Source organism: Leucoraja erinacea, chromosome 18 (assembly GCF_028641065.1).
Source record: "Leucoraja erinacea ecotype New England chromosome 18, Leri_hhj_1, whole genome shotgun sequence".
Classification (NCBI taxonomy): Eukaryota; Metazoa; Chordata; class Chondrichthyes; order Rajiformes; family Rajidae; genus Leucoraja; species Leucoraja erinaceus.
Genome location: NC_073394.1, coordinates 19,126,290 through 19,144,808, shown reverse-complemented (window position 1 = coordinate 19,144,808; position 18,519 = coordinate 19,126,290). Strand labels below are relative to the sequence as shown.

Sequence of the window (18,519 nt, the reverse complement as noted above, 5' to 3'; positions counted from 1 at the left end):
CGGTTTATTCACAATGAAGAAAACAATGTTAAGATTTGAAATGTTAAAAAACTAAGTGCCTAAAAGAAAGGAAACATATAGAGTAAGGTCCAAAAATTATTTATGTTAAATGATTTATCCACTTTCAGATTTATGAACTTTCATTGTGCTTCTGACTTCTTCCCCTTCATACATATTTCACTAAAAAACTACCAGTGATTCAATTCCATTACTTCCCATGCTGGGAATGCCAGCATATCATATTTCAGGGTTGTTAGATGCACCCAAGATATGGCAATATCATCAATGTACCTTGTAAATTTACCTAGTGGGCATTTGATCACTTAATATGAAGTTTACCATGCCTGCAGATTTTTTTTCAATCACCCTATGATAATCACGTGCTAGCAATCTTTGAAACACTCCTCATGGTGATGGGCAGCAGACATTTACAAATGGAAGCTGTTATGACTGCACAGTAGGTTGAAAACATTGCATTATTGCAATGGTCATGCTCACCGTATTGACCTGATAGGATCTGGTTTAACAACTGTATGCTCTCCCACATTATTCCAGAATACCAGCAAAACATTTGATTTACAATTGAATCATTAAGTGAACACAATTTAGAAAGGATGTTGTTAAATATATAGAATGGCAATAATGGTCATTATAATGCAAACTGGGACAAAAATAAAATAAAGCACATACAAAAGAACATAAAACAAATGAAATCATAGTCTTCCAATATTGATCTCTTTGGCATAATTCCTCACCATATGATCCCTTAAGAGATCTACACAAGGATTTATTTCATACATCAGCACCTACTATTGACAACAAAATTATTGTTTCAAAGTATTGATTCTGCAGTGTTCCTCAATGTTTTAATAGACCATGTAAATCATTGATTCAGGAGGTGAGGTGAAGTATCTCCATGAGATACTTTCAAACATCATAGCTAAGTTGAATTAATAGGGTAATCATGCCCTATTTCTTGAAAATGGATTGACAATTTTTTCTCCAATGCTCAGGTTTGGTCAGACACCCAACTCCGAAATTGCTGCACACTGCTCTGGGCACATCTTCCTGGACCAGCCTACATGATTGTTTCTTACCTATCAGATCGATCTCCCACCTGTATCTCAATTACACAAATATGATTAAACTAAGAATGAAGGAATAGCTTCTGTGCATTTAACAAAAAATTCATTAAATTGAACATTAATGGACACAATTATGCAGAAATGTTCCTACAATTATTTTTAAAGAATTGGCCAAATATTTTCAACATGATATGATAAAGCCCCCTCACCACCCCTCCCCCACGGTGGACTGATCCAAAAGATTAATATGCATGGGATTCAAAGTGAAATTGTCATATAGATTCAGAACTGGCGGGGTTGTGGTTGAAGGACGTTATTCAGGCTGGATGTCTGTGACCATTGGAGTTCCGCAGGGATCTGTACTGAGACCCGCGTTGTTTGTGATATATATATATATATATATATAAATGACTTGGACATAAATGTAGGCTGGTTGGTTAGTAAGTTAGCGAGTGGTGCAGCTGGTAGAGCTACTGCCTCACAGCACCAGAGACTCAGGTTTGATCCTGACCTTGGGTGCTGTCTGCCAGGAGTTTGCACGTTCTCCCTGTGAACACGTGGGTTTCCTCCAGATGATCCAGTTTTCTTCCACATGCCAAAGATGTACCGGTTCATAGGTTAATTGACCGCTGTAAATTGCCCTTAGTGTGTGGGCGTGGATGAGAAGCCAATTCAAACTATTTTTTGTCTTGTTTTTTGCCTCCGACGAGAAAAAGCAGTTCACGGAGCTTGGGGTGTCTGTAATTTACTGATTAGCCTGTGCATAAACCCTGCTTTGACCGAGAAGGGGTGCTTCAACTGGTACCTCAGAAATGAAGAACATTCCAATGACATTATTTCTTAAATTTTCTAGTCTAAATCAGGGTGAGGATTTCAACCACTCATACACGTTGGTGTCAGACTTCTCCAGTTACAGCTGTCAGAAAAAGAACTTCGGCCACCTCTCTAAGTTGTAAAATAAACGAGTAAAATACTATAACTCAAAAAACCAAGAGATTAAAGCATTACTATTTTTGCATACAAATAGAACAATCAGAGGTAATGACGAAATTCAGTAATCTGATGTCTTACCACACAACCATCCACATCTGAAATAATGTTAGAATTACATGACTATAAATCCCTAAGGCAATGCTACATAACTTCAGAATCCATTCAATGATGATTTGTTACTAACCTTGTGAAAGTGTATCACAGGTTCAGGATGAATTCGAATTAGTTGCAAACATGACCGATACCCCTGAAAGAGCTGTGCAAACAATCTAAGGAATACTGCCCTAACTTCCTTATCCTAGAGAGGAAAAAATAACAGTTAGAAGTGTATTAAAGACTTATTAATTCCATAAAGTTCATTCATTGAAATAGAAAATTGTTGAAACAATCAGACTCACCAACATTCGGAGATTAGACGGAGCAGTACGAACAGGAGGGAAAGCATAATCAGCTACCTCCAGATCTGGATGAATAACCTAAAACATATTAATAATTTCACTTGAGCAGTCCATCCCATTATTAAGTAATTCATAGTCTCTTCAACCAGCATGGAATTTAATGCTATTAAATTAAGCATGTTCTAGCTTAAGTAATTCTACTTTGTTGATATCACAGCATGACAAAAGAATGATGATATACAACCTGGATTATGAGAATGTTATCTAATTAACTGAGTAATTCAAAAACGCTTAACAATGAATTACCGTTTTTTAAATTACATTTTGAAAATAATCAAAAAAAGGAACTTGGATAATAAACATTACTGCAAACACAAATAAGTTAAAAAAAATAATCTAACTTTCCCTTATTACCTATCTGCTAGGAGCTGTACAATCACTTCCAACTCAAAGATTCTGGTGGAGTGGAGGTGTCTAATTTGGTTCATGATCCATGACCAGATTTACCAAAAGCAGAGTACAGCAATGAAGGATTCACTGGCAAGATATCTGAGCAAATTCAAGACTTCTACATTTACTTATGCAATTAACACCAACTGTCTGCCATGAACTGCAGGTATTTATCAACTTGACAATGGCCAAAGGCTCTTAATCCCCATTTTCCCATCACGTGTAGCGAGAGAGAACAGTACATAGGTTCTTTGTAACAAATTACAAAATTACTTTAACCCATTCTTTGTGGACAGACATTAAAATTAGACTACTGGGATTCAAATACCAAGGGACATGATACTTAGCTAGGCAGGCAACTAGACTGAGCTAAATTAAACTTGGAGAAACACACAACAGGTGCGAGAACATGGTCAAAGATCATGAATGGTGATTTTTCTTTGCAAGAGGAGTATGTCAGCTGCTATTGATATTGACTATCATTGGACAGATGGATAGGTACTTTTGTAGTTAACAGCAAGAGAACATCCCGAGTCCAGATGGTGTATGCAATGAAGCAGGTGTTTCTAGAATGGGAGTGGGTTTGGAAATTCCTGGGAATTCGATCAGGAGATTGGAGCCGTCATATTATATGACTTGTAAACAGTAAAAAGCTGAGAAAATAAAGTTTAGTATGAGCTGTGAAAGAGTGAAATGAGAAAAGAGAGGAGATGTAAAGCAAAAAAAAAAATGTTGTCACCCAAAATCTGTTGGGAAAACAATAGAGAAGTAGTTGGTTTATAATAATAATAAAAACAATCCTTCACTAGTGAAGTAAACCATCACTATTCATGTCAGATTTTATCATTAAACCAGGAAAGGGGGTAGCGGAGGAGATGTTATTCCTGCAGCAATTATATGGAAACAAGAAAAAAAACAGACAAAGTCATCAAATACAAATAAATGACTGCCCATATTGCCAGCTGTTTTTTTTAAATCATGTTGTTATCAGAAATATAACTTACAAGAGAAAGTGCTTCTTGTGTTTGATGTAAAAGAGGTTCTGGCAACTGGGAGAGGTGAATACATTCTGGGATTTTTATGGTACCTCCATCCAAATCAGCAATAATTACATCCAACTAGAAAAATAAAACAATTAAAAAGAATATGTAGAAAACTGGTATCAAAAATTAGGAATGATTTCTGAAAAGTGCCACATTATTTATAAACTTTACACAATTCCTAAAAATATTACACTGAGACATGGGAATTGCCCATCTTAAATAGACCTGTCAGCTCAAATCATCCACAATGCCATTTATTCTCCACGCAAGCATAAATCATATTCCTAAACATCAATGTTTTGTATTCAATTTGTATATCAATGTTCTAAAAATGCCACAGCATCAATAATAATACATTGTTGAAATATGCAACTTTCTTAGCAGAGTCCTGATCATGAAGACTCAGAAATTTTCAAGATATTCAACTGTTTTTGCAGATATCTAGTGCAACATTGAGCTTCACAAGATTTTGCCACTAGCTCTAGATCATGAAAACATTAGATCCCAAAATGGACTGAGAGACCATCAGTAATACCAGGTTTATGCTGTTATGGCTGAATTATTGAAATAGCAATCAAGCTTCTGGACCACTGTTCTACAACGATGATTGCCGATCACAAAATAGCTGCTGTGGAATTTAAATTCAAGTATTAAATAAATCTGCAATTCAAGTAGCGATTTATGATACGAATGAAAATTTGTATCATTTTACCTATGGTAAAACTAGTGGGATTGCCTTTTTAAAGAAATCTCACTTGGTTCATTAAATCCTTTAGCCAAATAATCAGGATTCTGGACCTACTAATGTTGCTAACCTTGTTCAGGAACAATTATTGTTGGACAGCAATGTCAGTAAAGTCCACATTCTGTGAACAAATAAATGAAGCACAATCACCCCGGCTGATGATAATCCTGATACCCCTAACATCTTTTTCAAATTAATCAAACAATTAATCAATCAATCAATGTTTCTATTTAATTCCAGTTCCTACTTTTCCAGAGGAACTGTATAACTCTCACAAGGGACAAGGCCCCTTGGACCCTATCATCAAATGCTGTCTTGAACCGGCTCCAGTGGCCTGCAGAGCATTCCAACACAAAGACATACGAGTGCAACTCTCTTTCTTGATTGTTAATGCTCAAACTAATACAAATCAAAACATTTAACTGAGTACATTTCAACAATTTTCAATCATAAAGCAATTTAAATCTAGTGAGAAATATCATACCAGAGAATGTGTTTTGGTAATAATGTAGATACGTTGTGCTGTGCAAAATGTATACAAATGGGCTGTGACATACCAGTTCGTGAATTTCACTGTGAAACATGGAGTGGACACCAATGATAAATGGAGTTGGTGAGCTTAGTACTTCCAAGAGTCGTGCAGGGAGAATCGGAATGTACGGGTAACTAGGGAAAAACAAAAAAGGAAAGAGAATTGGCAGCATTAATCACATTTTACGGAAAAAAATCCAGTCATTTTTTTCCTCTGTGTGCTCAGCCAGTAGCCTCTTGGGCTGTTCAATCGACAGATTTTAATAAATAACAGATCTAAAAATATAAACTCAGCTTCTTCATGGCTTTATTGGTAATAAAATGCTTTTGCTGGCCTGCAATTTTCATATTTAACTTTAAATAAATGCAATTAATAAAGCAATTGCAACATTCTTGGTTTGATAATTACAGTATTTACAGTTTAAATGTGCTAAAATCACAATGAAGTCAGTGAAATAATCTCCCTGCAAAACCAAAATTTAAGGAAATACTAGATTGCCAGGCATTTTCCCAAAAAAATAAAACTGCAAAATAAACTAATTTCGTTGACTGAAACAGCTAATTTCTTTATTTAAAGATTGTAAAGTATTTTAAAAGTCTTAAAAAGATAGCCACTGGCTTAATTGTTGATAAAGTTTGCAATTCCTATTAAATAAACCGTGCTGCATTTGGAATCTAGATTCTAGTTTTTTGTCTCCCATCCTTCCCCCTTCTCTTAGGACATGATTGTTTTCTATTTTTTCCCCAATTCTGACAAAAGTCTGACATGAACTCTGCATTTCTTTCCAAAGACACCATTGGATTGACTGAATGTTTCTCGTTTCCTTTCCTTTGTTTCAGATTCATTGCATCCACAGTTTTTGGTTTCCAAAAGCTACAGACATATTTACCCGCTAGGGTAGGATTAATAATGACATTGAACGACTCCTGTCCGTCACTTTCTCATGATTGAAGAAGAAAGGCCATAAGTAAAAATGCAGCTCAGTGATTGAGACCATTATAATCATTTTGAATATTGCACATTGCGTCAATATGATCTGAATAAAGCCAATGATAAGTCTCATAAAGTTTGAAGGATCTCAATGCAAAACATCACCTGTCCATTCCCTCCCCAGATGCAGCCCGACTGCTAAGTTCCTCTAGCACTTTATGATTTGTTCAAGATTCCAGTAATGTACAGTCTCTTGTGTCTCAATGATAAATCTTATTAGAGCCATTTGGTCATACAGCATGGAAACAAGCACTTTGGCTTGCCCACTCCAAACAACATGCCCATCAAACTAGTCCCACTTGCCTGCGTTATATTCCTCTAAACCTACCCTATCCATACACCTAAATGTTTCTTAAATGTTGTGATGGTATGTAGCTCAACTACCTCCTCTGGCAGCTTGTTCCATATGCCTACCACCCTTTGTGTAAAAAATGTTGGCCCTCAAGTTCCTGTTAAATATTTCTTCCCTCACCTTAAACCTGTCCTCTGGTTCTCAATTCTCCCACTCTGGGTAAAATACTTCACTTATTTTCCACTTATTAGAAAGAGCTTATGAATTATGAAATGTTAATTCCAGTTCAAAATATGTAGGAAAGAACTGCAGATGCTGGTTTAAATTGAAGGTAGACACAAAATGCTGGAGTAACTCAATGGGACAAGCAACATCTCTAGATGCTGCCTGCATTTTGTGTTGACGTTCCAGTTCAAAATAGATATCAATTAACCACTCTATATTATTCATATTTTGAAAAAATAGTCATGCATTACCTCTTGACATTGATGAAATGTCAATGAAAAGATTCAAAATAACTCCACAGAATATAACGAGGCTCATGACATCTAGCAGCATATTCTTACTAGTACCCCATGTACTGTATTTATGTTCTGTTAAACATTTCAGCCCTTTAACGCACTATCTTGATAAATGTTATAAACTAAATTCTATACGAGCAGGGTCTATAAATTATATTTATGCATATTAAAAGTTGATGCATTATGGAAGTCTCCAGAGGAAAAAAAACATTATTTCATATATTTTATGGAATGTAATAGGAATTAAGGTCTCACCTATATTTCAGAGGGAATATTAAAGACTCCAGTGCTCTGGATGCTTCACCGAGCCTCTGATGACTAGTTGAGTGAAAAATAATCTTGTTTTCTGTAAGCACGGCACAGAAAAGGCTGAATACTTGTTGGATGCCTTTAAATAGAAAAGTAAATAAAATAGCATTGCAACCCAAAAACTTTAAATCTGTTTATGACCTAATTTAGTATCAGGAATATTAAGTAAATCTAATGCGTTAACTTTAATTACACCATTGCACATTTCTATGTTAACAAATATATTTCGTAGGATTAGTATTATTGCAACCCAAACTAAAATACACATCAACAATCTGAAGTTAATTTGTACATTTTAGCTTTCAAATGTATATATTTGAAATAATTAATGCATGGTGCTAATGATGATACTGATATACTAACATTAATTGAACTCAAATGGCTCAACACAGCTGGAGAAGAGGTGTCCAGACAGAAATGTCCGAGAGTGGGCTCAACTGGGGAGATCACGAAAGAATTGCCAACAACTGAGGGAGGTGGATACATTTGTCAATGGCCTTTGCTCCCTAGAGGAATAAAGGGCTTAAGAAGAAGAAGAAGAAGAAGATAAAGGAGAAGAACAAGACGAAGCCATGGCTCAGTAATATCTCTCTACCCAAATCTTGTCTGCCCAATTTGACGCCATTTCTAAAGTACACAATTTTTACTTAATAACAAAGTTAATCATGGATTGGCAATAAATGATGCATTACTACAGTCACCCAAATACCAAGAATATGTGGGGGTCTTCGGAAAGGGAACAATGCAGAGCACAGACAGACAGGGTGCATCAGGTAGTGTTAAGAGTGTAAAAGCAAGAAAGTACACTGGTAAATAATGCCAGTGTGAGGAAGAATGTTAAGATAAAATTGAAGGCAAAAAAAAACATGAAAAGGATTAGACAGTCAGGTTATCCATTTTGGTGGCAATAAATGTGAGGTTATCCATTTTGGTGGCAAAAACAGGAAAGCAGACTATTATCTAAATGGTGGCCGACTAGGAAACGGGGAGATGCAGCGAGACCTGGGTGTCATGGTACACCAGTCATTGAAAGTAGGCATGCAGGTGCAGCAGGCAGTGAAGAAAGCGAATGGTATGTTAGCTTTCATAGCAAAAGGATTTGAGTATAGGAGCAGGGAGGTTCTACTGCAGTTGTAGTGGGTCTTGGTGAGACCACACCTGGAGTATTGCGTACAGTTTTGGTCTCCAAATCTGAGGAAGGACATTATTGCCATAGAGGGAGTGCAGAGAAGGTTCACCAGACTGATTCTTGGGATGTCAGGACTGTCTTATGAAGAAAGACTGGATAGACTTGGTTTATACTCTCTAGAATTTAGGAGATTGAGAGGGGATCTTATAGAAACTTACAAAATTCTTAAGGGGTTGGACAGGATAGATGCAGGAAGATTGCTCCCGATGTTGGGGAAGTCCAGGACAAGGGGTCACAGCTGAAGGATAAGGGGGAAATCCTTTAAAACCGAGATGAGAAGAACTTTTTTCACACAGAGAGTGGTGAATCTCTGGAACTCTCTGCCACAGAGGGTAGCCGAGGCCAGTTCATTGGCTATATTTAAGAGGGAGTTAGATGTGGCCCTTGTGGCTAAGGGGATCAGAGGGTATGGAGAGAAGGCAGGTACGGGATACTGAGTTGGATGATCAGCCATGATCATATTGAATGGCGGTGCAGGCTCGAAGGGCCGAATGGCCTACTCCTGCACCTAATTTCTATGTTTCTATGTTTCTATGACAGTTCATTTATATTCATTTATGTATAAGGATTTTACTGAGGTTAGAGAAAATGGAAATAATGTAACTACATTTGACGTATGTGAATACTCAAGTGTATTAAATTCTCCACTGCTCCTGAGAACTTCTAGCCCATGACCACCCAAAGTGAAGCAGCAGCGTTCAGGACGAGAACCTCAAGGCTATGTATTAGAATGGAAGAAGTACACGCCCCGAGAAACTAGTACTCTGTTCACTTCTACCCCATCTGTGAAATAATCTGCAGTTCTCACCTTGGCCTTACTAGCAGCATCAGAACCCACAATACAGGGATGGGAACAAATCATCCTCTATCCCAAGGGACTAGGCTAAGAAGGTAAATAAGGTTATTGCAGTCACCAGAGTGAAAATGAATATGGAGATTGTTGAGGCATTGGATACACTAAAGATTGATAGCACAGTGCTAATATATATAGTGAAGGAACTTAAAGTAGGTTTGTCACCAGGACCCGGTGGAATCTATCCTACAATTTAGAGGAAAGTAAAAGCGAAAATCGTGGAAACGCTGATCACAATTTCCCAATGCTCTTTGGATGCAAGAGTGGAACAGTGGACTGGAGAGTGGAAAATACTACTCTGTTCAAAAATAGCGAGTAAGAATATCCCAGCAATGCACGCCTGATAGTTGAAGCCTTGGTGGTAGGAAAGGTTGGAGGAAAATGATTAAGGGAAGCCAGAATGCATTTGTTAAGGCAAACCTTGCTTAATCACTATGGCAACATTTCGTCAGAAAGTAACAAATAAAGTAGATAAGCGAAATACAGTCAATGTGGCATACATAGACTTCCAAAAAGGCACGGGAAAAAAGGACATTATTCTTATACTCATTATTCTACATGAGTACGGCGTAGAGGGACCTGTGGAAATTAATGCTAAAGTTCTTAAAAGTGGCAGGGCCAATTAAGAAAGCTGCTAATAAGGCAAACACAAGTCTAGGCTTTCTAAATAGAGGCATGTTGTTTTTCTGGTTGCTTTCCGAACTGGTGGCCTGTGGTTGGTGGTGTGCCTCAGGGATTGGTGCTAGGCCCATTGCTGTTTGTGGTTTACATCAATAATTGCTGTTTGTGGTTTACATCAATAATTTGGAAGAGAATGTACAAGGTATGATTAATACATTTGCAGATTACAATAAAGTATGTGGTATTACAGATGGTTATCAAACATTACAGCAGGATATTGATCAGCAGGGCAAGAGGTCTGAGGAATGGCAAATGGGGTTTAACGCATTTAAGTGCGAGGTGTTGCAGTTTGGGAACTCAAACCAAGGCAACAACTTTACAGTTAATAACTGGACCCTGGGGAGTGTTGTAGAGCAGATGAGTGCAGGTGCACAGTTCCTGGAAAGTGGCATCACAGTTAAGAGTGGTCAAGGAGGCTTTCGGTACATTGGCCTTCATCTGGCAGTGCATTGAGTATAGAAGTTGGGATATTATCTTATAGTTGTACAAGATGTTGGTGAAGCCACATTTGTAGTATTATGTTCAGTTAACCTGGAAAGAGTGCAGAGTATATTTACGAGGAGGTTGCTAGGACTTGAGGACCTGAGAGGGAGAGGTTGAGCAAGCCAGGAGTTTATTGGGAGAGAAGGAGGCTTTTGACAGATAAGCCTTCATTTGGAGTATTGTGTTCAATTCTGGGAACCATGTTATAGGAAAGATGTTGTTAGATTGGAAAGGGTGGAGAGATTTACAATGCTGTTGCCAGGACTAGAGGGTCTGAGATATAGGGAGAGGTTGAGCTGGCTGGGACTATATTCCCTGGATCGCAGGAGGATGAGAGGTGATCTTATAGAGGTGTATAAAATCATGAGAGGAATAGATCGGGTAAGCGCACAGTGCCTCTTGCCCAGAATCGAGAACTAGAGGGCATAGGTTTAACGTGAAAGGAAAGATTTTATAGGAATCTGAGGGGTGACTTTTTCAAGCAAAGGGTGTATGGAATGAGCTATGGAGGAAGTAGTTGAGGCAGGGACTATCACAACATTTAAAGCAGCAATTAGACAGGTACACGGATAGGACAGGTTTAGAGGGATATGGGCCAATTGCAGGAAAGCGGGTCTAGTGTAGATGGAACATATTGGTTGGGTTGGGCCGAAGGGCCTATTTCCATACTGCATGTCTCCTTGTGGGGAATAGATAGAGTAACGCGCAGAACCTTTTATGCAGAGTAGGGGAATCAAGAACCAGAGGACATAGGTTTAAGGTGAGAGGGTAAAGGTTTAATAGGAACCAGAGGAGCAATTTTTTCCACACATAGGATGGTGTGTATATGGATGAGCTGCCAGAGACAGTAGTTGAGGCAAGTACTATAACAACATTTAAAAAAATATTTGAACAGGTACATGGATAGGAAATGTAGAGAAAGATATGGAGCAAATGCAGACATGCATAGATGGGGCATCCTGGTCAGCATGGACACGTTGGGCTGAAGAGCCTGGTTCCATTCTGTATGACTCTATGATTATGTCTCTATGTCATAGATTACAAAGACATGGGAATTGGGCCGAACTTTTATAAAACAAGTCTTAAGTGGATTACTATGTTCAATTTTATTTGCCTCATTACAGAAAGGATGTGAAGACTTTAGAGAGAGTCCAGAAAAGATTTAAGAGATTGGTTGCTGGAATATTTATGTTAGTTTAGAGATACAGCATGGAAACAGGCCCTTCGGCCCACCAAGCCACACCGACCATTGATCAACCATCTCATCCATTCCCCACACAATTGGTGTAATTTAATCGGAGAATGAGTGATTGCAACTACAGGGACAGAGCAACTGAACTTGTTTTCAAAGAGACGACTTCTGTGTTGTAAACATTCTATGATTAAACTGATGTTGCAAAAGGGATTAACATTCTCATAACCAGAGCACTAAAACATGTACTTGGATACAAGTTACTTACACTAAAGAAAATCAAAACTATGATTGGGTTGACAGTGGAGATGCAATGGCAAAGATTTCAAGACCGCATGGATGAACTGGAAATTGTTCATGCCTGTCTGGCAAAAAAATAAAACTGAGAAGGCGGCTCAACCGTGGCTGACAAGGGAAGTCAAGGATAGTGTTAAATCCAAGGAAGAGACATATAAATTGGCCAGTAAATGCGGCAAACCAGAGGACTGGGAGAAATTTAGAACTCGACAGAGGAGAACAAAGGGATTAATTAAGAGGGGGTAAAATGAGCATGAAAGAACGCTTGCAGGGAATATAAACACTGACTGTAAACGTTTCTTTAGGTATGAAAAAAGGAAAAGAATAGTGAAGACGAATGTAGGTCCATTACAGCCAGAGACAGATTAATTTATAATGGGAAACAAGGAGGGAGAGAGAAAATGGGGAATTGTAGACCAGGAAACAAGGAGGGAGAGAGAAAATGGGGAATTGTAGACCAGTTAGCCTTACATCGGTAGTGGGGAAGGTGCTGAAGTCGATTATTAAAGATGTTATCGCAGCGCATTTGGAAAGCAGTGACGGGATCGGTCAAAGTGAGCATGGATTTACGAAGGAGAAATCATGCTTGACTAATCTTTTGGAATGTTTTAACAATGTAACAAGTAGAATGGACAAGGGATAAGGTTATAATCTGGACTTTCAAAAATACTTTTGACTAGGTCCCACACAAGAGATTAGCGTGTAAAATTAGAGCACATGGTATTGGGCATAGGGTATTGACGTGGATAAAGAACTGGTTTGGCAGACAGGAAGCGAAGAGTAGGAATTAACGGGTCAATTTCAGAATGGCAGTGTCTAGTAGGGTGCCGCTAAGCTCGGTGCTGGGACTCCAGTTGTTTACAATATATATTAACGATTTGGACGAGGGAATGGAACATCTCTAATGCCCCTGTCACAATTAAGAAACCTGAACGGAAACTTCTGGAGACTTTGCGCCCCACCCAAGGTTTCCGTGCGGTTCACGGAGGTTCCCCGAGGTTTTTGTCAGTCTCCCTAATGGTCGAAATTGGTTTCTGCTTCTTCTATGTTCCGGCAATTATTACAAAAAATTAAAAACCGGCCATGACTAAAAATAGGTTGCCATTTTAAAAATCGGTAATTTTTTAGTCGAAGCCGGTTGCGATGCTAGTTGAAGGTGGTTTCTGGAGGTTGCAGATGGTTACTGGAGGTTGCAGGTAGTGGAAGATAAGACATTCCGCATCTTCTACGTTCTGGCGATTATTTAAAAAAATTCAAAACCAGCCGCGACTAAAAATAGGTTTCCGTTTTTTTAAATCGGTAATTTTTTAGTCAAAGCCGGTTGCAATGCTAGTTGAAGGTGGTTGCCGGAGGTTGCAGGTGGTTACCGGAGGTTGCAGGTAATGGAAGGTATGGCCTGGGCATGTATGACTGCTGAAGGAACTGGCTCACTTATCTTCATTTATGATACAACTGCTGATGGTACTAGCAATAATGAATTCTGAAGTGTATAGACACATCCTACCTGCTCAAGTTCAAACAAATGCCTCAAAACTCATTGGCCGGTGGTTCATTCTACAGCAAGACAATGATCCCAAACACACTGCTAAAGCAACAAAGGAGTTTTTCAATGCTAAAAAATGGTAAATTCTTGAGTGGCTAAGTCAATCACCCTATCTAAACCCAATTGAGCATGCCTTTTATATGCTGAAGAGAAAACTGAAGGGTACTAGCCCCCAAAGCAAGCATAAGCTAAAGATGTCTGCAATACAGGCCTGGCAGAGCATCAACAGAGAAGACACGCAGCTACTGGTGATGTCCATGAGTCACAGACTTCAAACAGTCATTGCATGCAAAGGATATGCAACAAAATACTAAACAAGACTACTTTAATTTACATGACATTGCTGTGTCCCAAACATGATGGTGCCCTGAAATGGGGAGACTATGTATAAACATTGCTGTAATTTATACATGATAAAACCAAAATGTATAAAAATGGCCTTTAATAAAATCTGACAACGTGTACTTTAACCACATGTGATTTTTTCTATTACAAATCTCAAATTGTTGAGTGCCGAGGCAAATAAATAAATGATGGGTCTTTGTCCCAAACATTATATAAGGCACTGTATTTTCTACGTTTCTGTGTCTCTATGATACTAAATAAAATGATTTTATATAACATTTGTATTTTTAATTTAACGGTCATCACTTTATTTCAAGGCACCTATTTCATGCTCGAAACACATTGGCGTGCTTTCAAATCTACCTTTGTTAGAGAGGTAGAGAATGGAACTCATTTTTGTCTATGCTGTAAATTGAAATGAAAGCCAAAAAGCATCATTACACACATTCCATTTAAAGTATGCAGAGAACTACCCACAGATCCCATGAGACAGTTTTTCTTGTTTTTAATAGAATTCAGTATGTTTTTAATTAGTTATAGTGAAAATACAAGTAATGGCAAAAACAAACCTATGCAAAACAAAATATTATTGGACTAATTTTTAGATGATTGTTCACAAATATTATTTTGTAAAGTATTGATCATATTGTCCTTAGTCCACATTTCCTGAAGCATATCATATGATCTGGCACTGATCATGTTTTTCCTGTTATGCTTGTAGCACTGTAGAGAAACTCATTTCATCTTAAGTGCTTCGTACCCCTCAAAATAATACTCATTACTGACAAGTGGCTTTTTTTTTCCATCTAAATACAGCGATTCAGAGAACTTAAAAAATTTAGGAGAGAAAAAAAAACACAATACGTTGTAATACAACACAATTTCATTTACAATCATTTTTCTCAACATAATTGCCTTGAATTCCATGTATTTTTCCACCACCAGACATTCCTTGTGCTAAACATACTGTAATTATTTGAGACATTCGCCAATTTGAATAATGAGTAATTTGAGCATCAACTGCCCATCAATTTAAGTCAGAAACTTTTACATACAGCTCTAGTTTCGTTTTTTTCATTTAGTTTAGAGATACAGCACGGAACAGGCCCTTCAGCCCACCGAGTCTGCAGCGACCAGCGATCCCCGCATATGCACACTATCCTAAACACATTAGGGACAATCCCCACGCCAATTAACCTGCAAACCTGTACGTCTTTGGACTGTGAGAGGAAACCGAAGATCTTGGAAAAAAATTACGCGATCCCGGGGAAAACGTACAAACTCAGTAGACAGCGCCCGTAGTCGGGGTCAAACCCAGGTCTCCGGCGCTGCAAACCAGCAACTCTACCGCTGCGCCACCACGGTAATCATATGCAATTATAAATCAATATGCAATTAGTCCTCAATTCTCAGATGAAAGTTATTGTGTTGCTCAGTCTTAAAACATTTAATTTGCTAATCAAAGTGCAATTTCACACACTTAAGTTTATTTTCAACCAGAATCCAAATAGACCTTTGTTAATGAAGTGATTTTCATTGTCTAGCAATATAATAACTTAATTATTTTCTTTGCAACGTTTTTCACTTGGGTATGTGAAAAAATGTTGATGTGCTTATTGCCTGTTCAGGCTACTTTGACTATTTCACATCACCAGGTTTTCAACCCTTGTGCACAAAATGCATTTAAGTTTGTTTTTGCTTTGCTGTATGAATAATTTTATTACAAATACACAATACCCTATATATAAAGCTGTAATCTCGATATGTACTCTGATGCTGTAAGGTTGTAGTCTCAATTTTTCTCCTTCATTCAACTCTCTATTTATTTTAAGCAGAAATTTAGAGTCCATGGATATACTCTAGATTAACATGTTGTAATTCATGGGTCAACCGTGATAATTGCTGTGAAAATTTGTTTGTTGCATCAGTGTTTACTTAGCTCTTCAGATCACTGAAAGGCAATTAATTTCCTGTAGGAAATAACACTTACAAAAAACAATCACCAACAAATCATGATGGACTCATCAACAGAACAAATGTTTCATCTTTAAAAAACGTAACAACATCCTGTTGGTAACAGAGACATATACACAAGGAATGATTTTGGAAATAACATCTATTCCTATTTGAAGTTAAGAATCCAACATGAAACATACTTATGTTTTGCCCAAACAATTATGATCACTTTATGCAGTACTTTTCCACGTGCTACAACTCAACATTCTTGGCAAACAAAGGTTTGTTATTAATCTGATTTGATAATCATTGTACTAATGTAACTAAACAAGAACACCCACTTTAAAAGATGCTTGGACTGTATGGACTGTAGATCAGCAATTTTAAACAATATTTTGTGCAATACTATTAAGTTTCATCCTGAAGAATTTCCATCTGATATTTTCAGATATATTGGAAGTGAGATGATAACATTCAACCACTAAGCAAAAAAACAAATACATTCTGAGTAACACAATTCAAAAACCATGTGAGCATATCCCTTGGGTTTATGTCTGTAGTTGTCCTTAAATGACAGAAACGGAGCAAAAAAACAATGGAAACAGCTTAGGCAGGAGGAATTAGCCGTGTGTACTTACGTAGGCATCAAAAAATGTTAGGAAATATCTCAAATACGCCACTCGTTATATGTACAAATGATTATAAAAATTAAAAGATGTCAAAAAGAATCAGCTCAAATTCTTAAACGACTGTCCTCTGAAGGTACTCAAGCACACGATAAGAAACCGAGAATAAATTAACATTTGTCTTTCATTCTCCCAGGCAACTGCCCGAAGGTAAAGTAGACTATTGACAAATTTGGTGCTTTTAGTGACTCTGTGTTGGCCCAATTTCACTTCATCAATAAGACCACCAGCATTCATTTCAAATCATCCGACTGTGCTTGTCCTTAACCCATTTCATCCAAAACACACATCCATATATTTATTTTCTCCAAACATTAAAATTCAGTTTCCCTGGCCTGTGCCTCATCTTATTCCCTACCTTGGTTTGTGTTCCAAGACAACTTTTGTCCAGATATGAAATAGCACCAACATCATATTCACCCATTTTACTAATCTCACCTTACCCCTGTCTCTTTTCTACTGATGCAACTAATCTCTGTGATTGCTGCATTCCACCATTCTGGTTCTAATTGCTCAATACTTAACAATCTTGCCTTCAGTTGCCAAAAGCCAAACAGCTCGAAAATTCCCATCATAAACTTTCACCTCACTTAAAACATTTCTGAAAATCCACTTTTATAACCTGGTTTTGGTCACAGATCCTGACGTCTCCGTGTGCTTGGGTCAGCAATTTGATAATCCTCTTATGAAGTGTCTTTAGATATTTGGGCTATGATGAAGGTACTGCTTAATGCAAGTGGCTGTTCTGTAACTCAGACATATAAACCCAAACACCTGTTTAGAAAACAGAACATGAATAGAAACAGAAAGCTGAGGTAACTCAGCAGGACAGGCAGCATCTCTGAAGAGAAGGAATGGGTGACGATTTGGGTCGAGACCCTTCTTCAAACTAGTTAGGGATAAGGGAAATGAGATACATAGACAGTGATGTGGAGAGATAAATAACAATGAATGAAAGATATGCAAAAAAGGTAACGATGATAAAGGAAACAGGCCATTGTAAGCTGTTTGTAGGGTGAAAATGAGAACCCAGTGCGACTTGGGTAGTTACTCCACCTTTTTGTGTCTATCTTTTGTTTAAACCAGCATCTGCAGTTCCTTCTTACACATGAATAGAAACAGATTTGATTATCCAGGGTTGCATCATAAAGATAGGAATCAGCCAAGTGGAAGGCTGAAGTGACCTTTGTTTGTGATAGAATGTTGAATAGCATTCATCTTCCATCACAAAGGTACAAATTAAGGGACAACACTCTTTTTTTGTAAATACTGACTCAACTACTTCATTGTCAATATTCTCACATTTCCATATCAAATTCTGTATCTTCAGTCAATTACCTGCGTGCACATAATTTTAATTCAACTAATGACAATTTAAATCACTGTATCTGTATGATTTTAAACAAAAGTATCAAGGAATTATTCATAAAATATCTTGAGATGATGGATCCTCAGACCAGCATTTATTTGGATTCCAGACAGGATCAAGAAATTACTGCATAATTTAGTCCTGTTCGGACCCTGTCATCCTGAATAATTTGTCATGAGACCCCGGATGGGTCTTTACCAACATTGTCACATTGTACTTAATTTACATCATAATATTTTGAAAAATGTTACAAAATATATTTGAACAATCATCAAGAAAATGTAGACCTACCCAATTGTTGAAAGAGAAGGGCTACACTTGTGCTCGTCACAGGAAGACCATCGTACAAGGGAGTTTGAATCAATTGCCTATCTCCAGCTCCCAAGGAGAAGAGTTTCTACAGGGAAAATTTAATATAATATCAATACAATGTTCTTACAGAATTGAAGAAGAACAAATATGGTTGAGGCAGATATCCATTCAATTCAACAAAGTTTACTCGATATCAGGAGACAACAGTGATAATGTCCAACACTACTTCAATGAAGAAATACACATCTCTATATA

The 18,519-nt window shown here is 37.6% G+C and overlaps 1 protein-coding gene across 2 annotated transcripts in view; it reads right to left on the bottom strand.

Moving 5' to 3' along the window:
- sbf2 (SET binding factor 2) overlaps positions 1 to 18,519 on the bottom strand; it is a 330,738-nt gene that overhangs the window by 164,113 nt on the left and 148,106 nt on the right. For both annotated transcript variants that reach the window (XM_055649465.1, XM_055649466.1), the window contains exons 6-11: positions 18,244 to 18,349; positions 7,305 to 7,437; positions 5,272 to 5,380; positions 3,931 to 4,044; positions 2,477 to 2,554; positions 2,263 to 2,376 (exon numbers count right to left, since the gene is read on the bottom strand). In XM_055649465.1, coding sequence (XP_055505440.1) covers positions 2,263 to 2,376; positions 2,477 to 2,554; positions 3,931 to 4,044; positions 5,272 to 5,380; positions 7,305 to 7,437; positions 18,244 to 18,349 — 654 coding nt within the window. The remainder of the gene's footprint in view (positions 1 to 2,262; positions 2,377 to 2,476; positions 2,555 to 3,930; positions 4,045 to 5,271; positions 5,381 to 7,304; positions 7,438 to 18,243; positions 18,350 to 18,519) is intronic.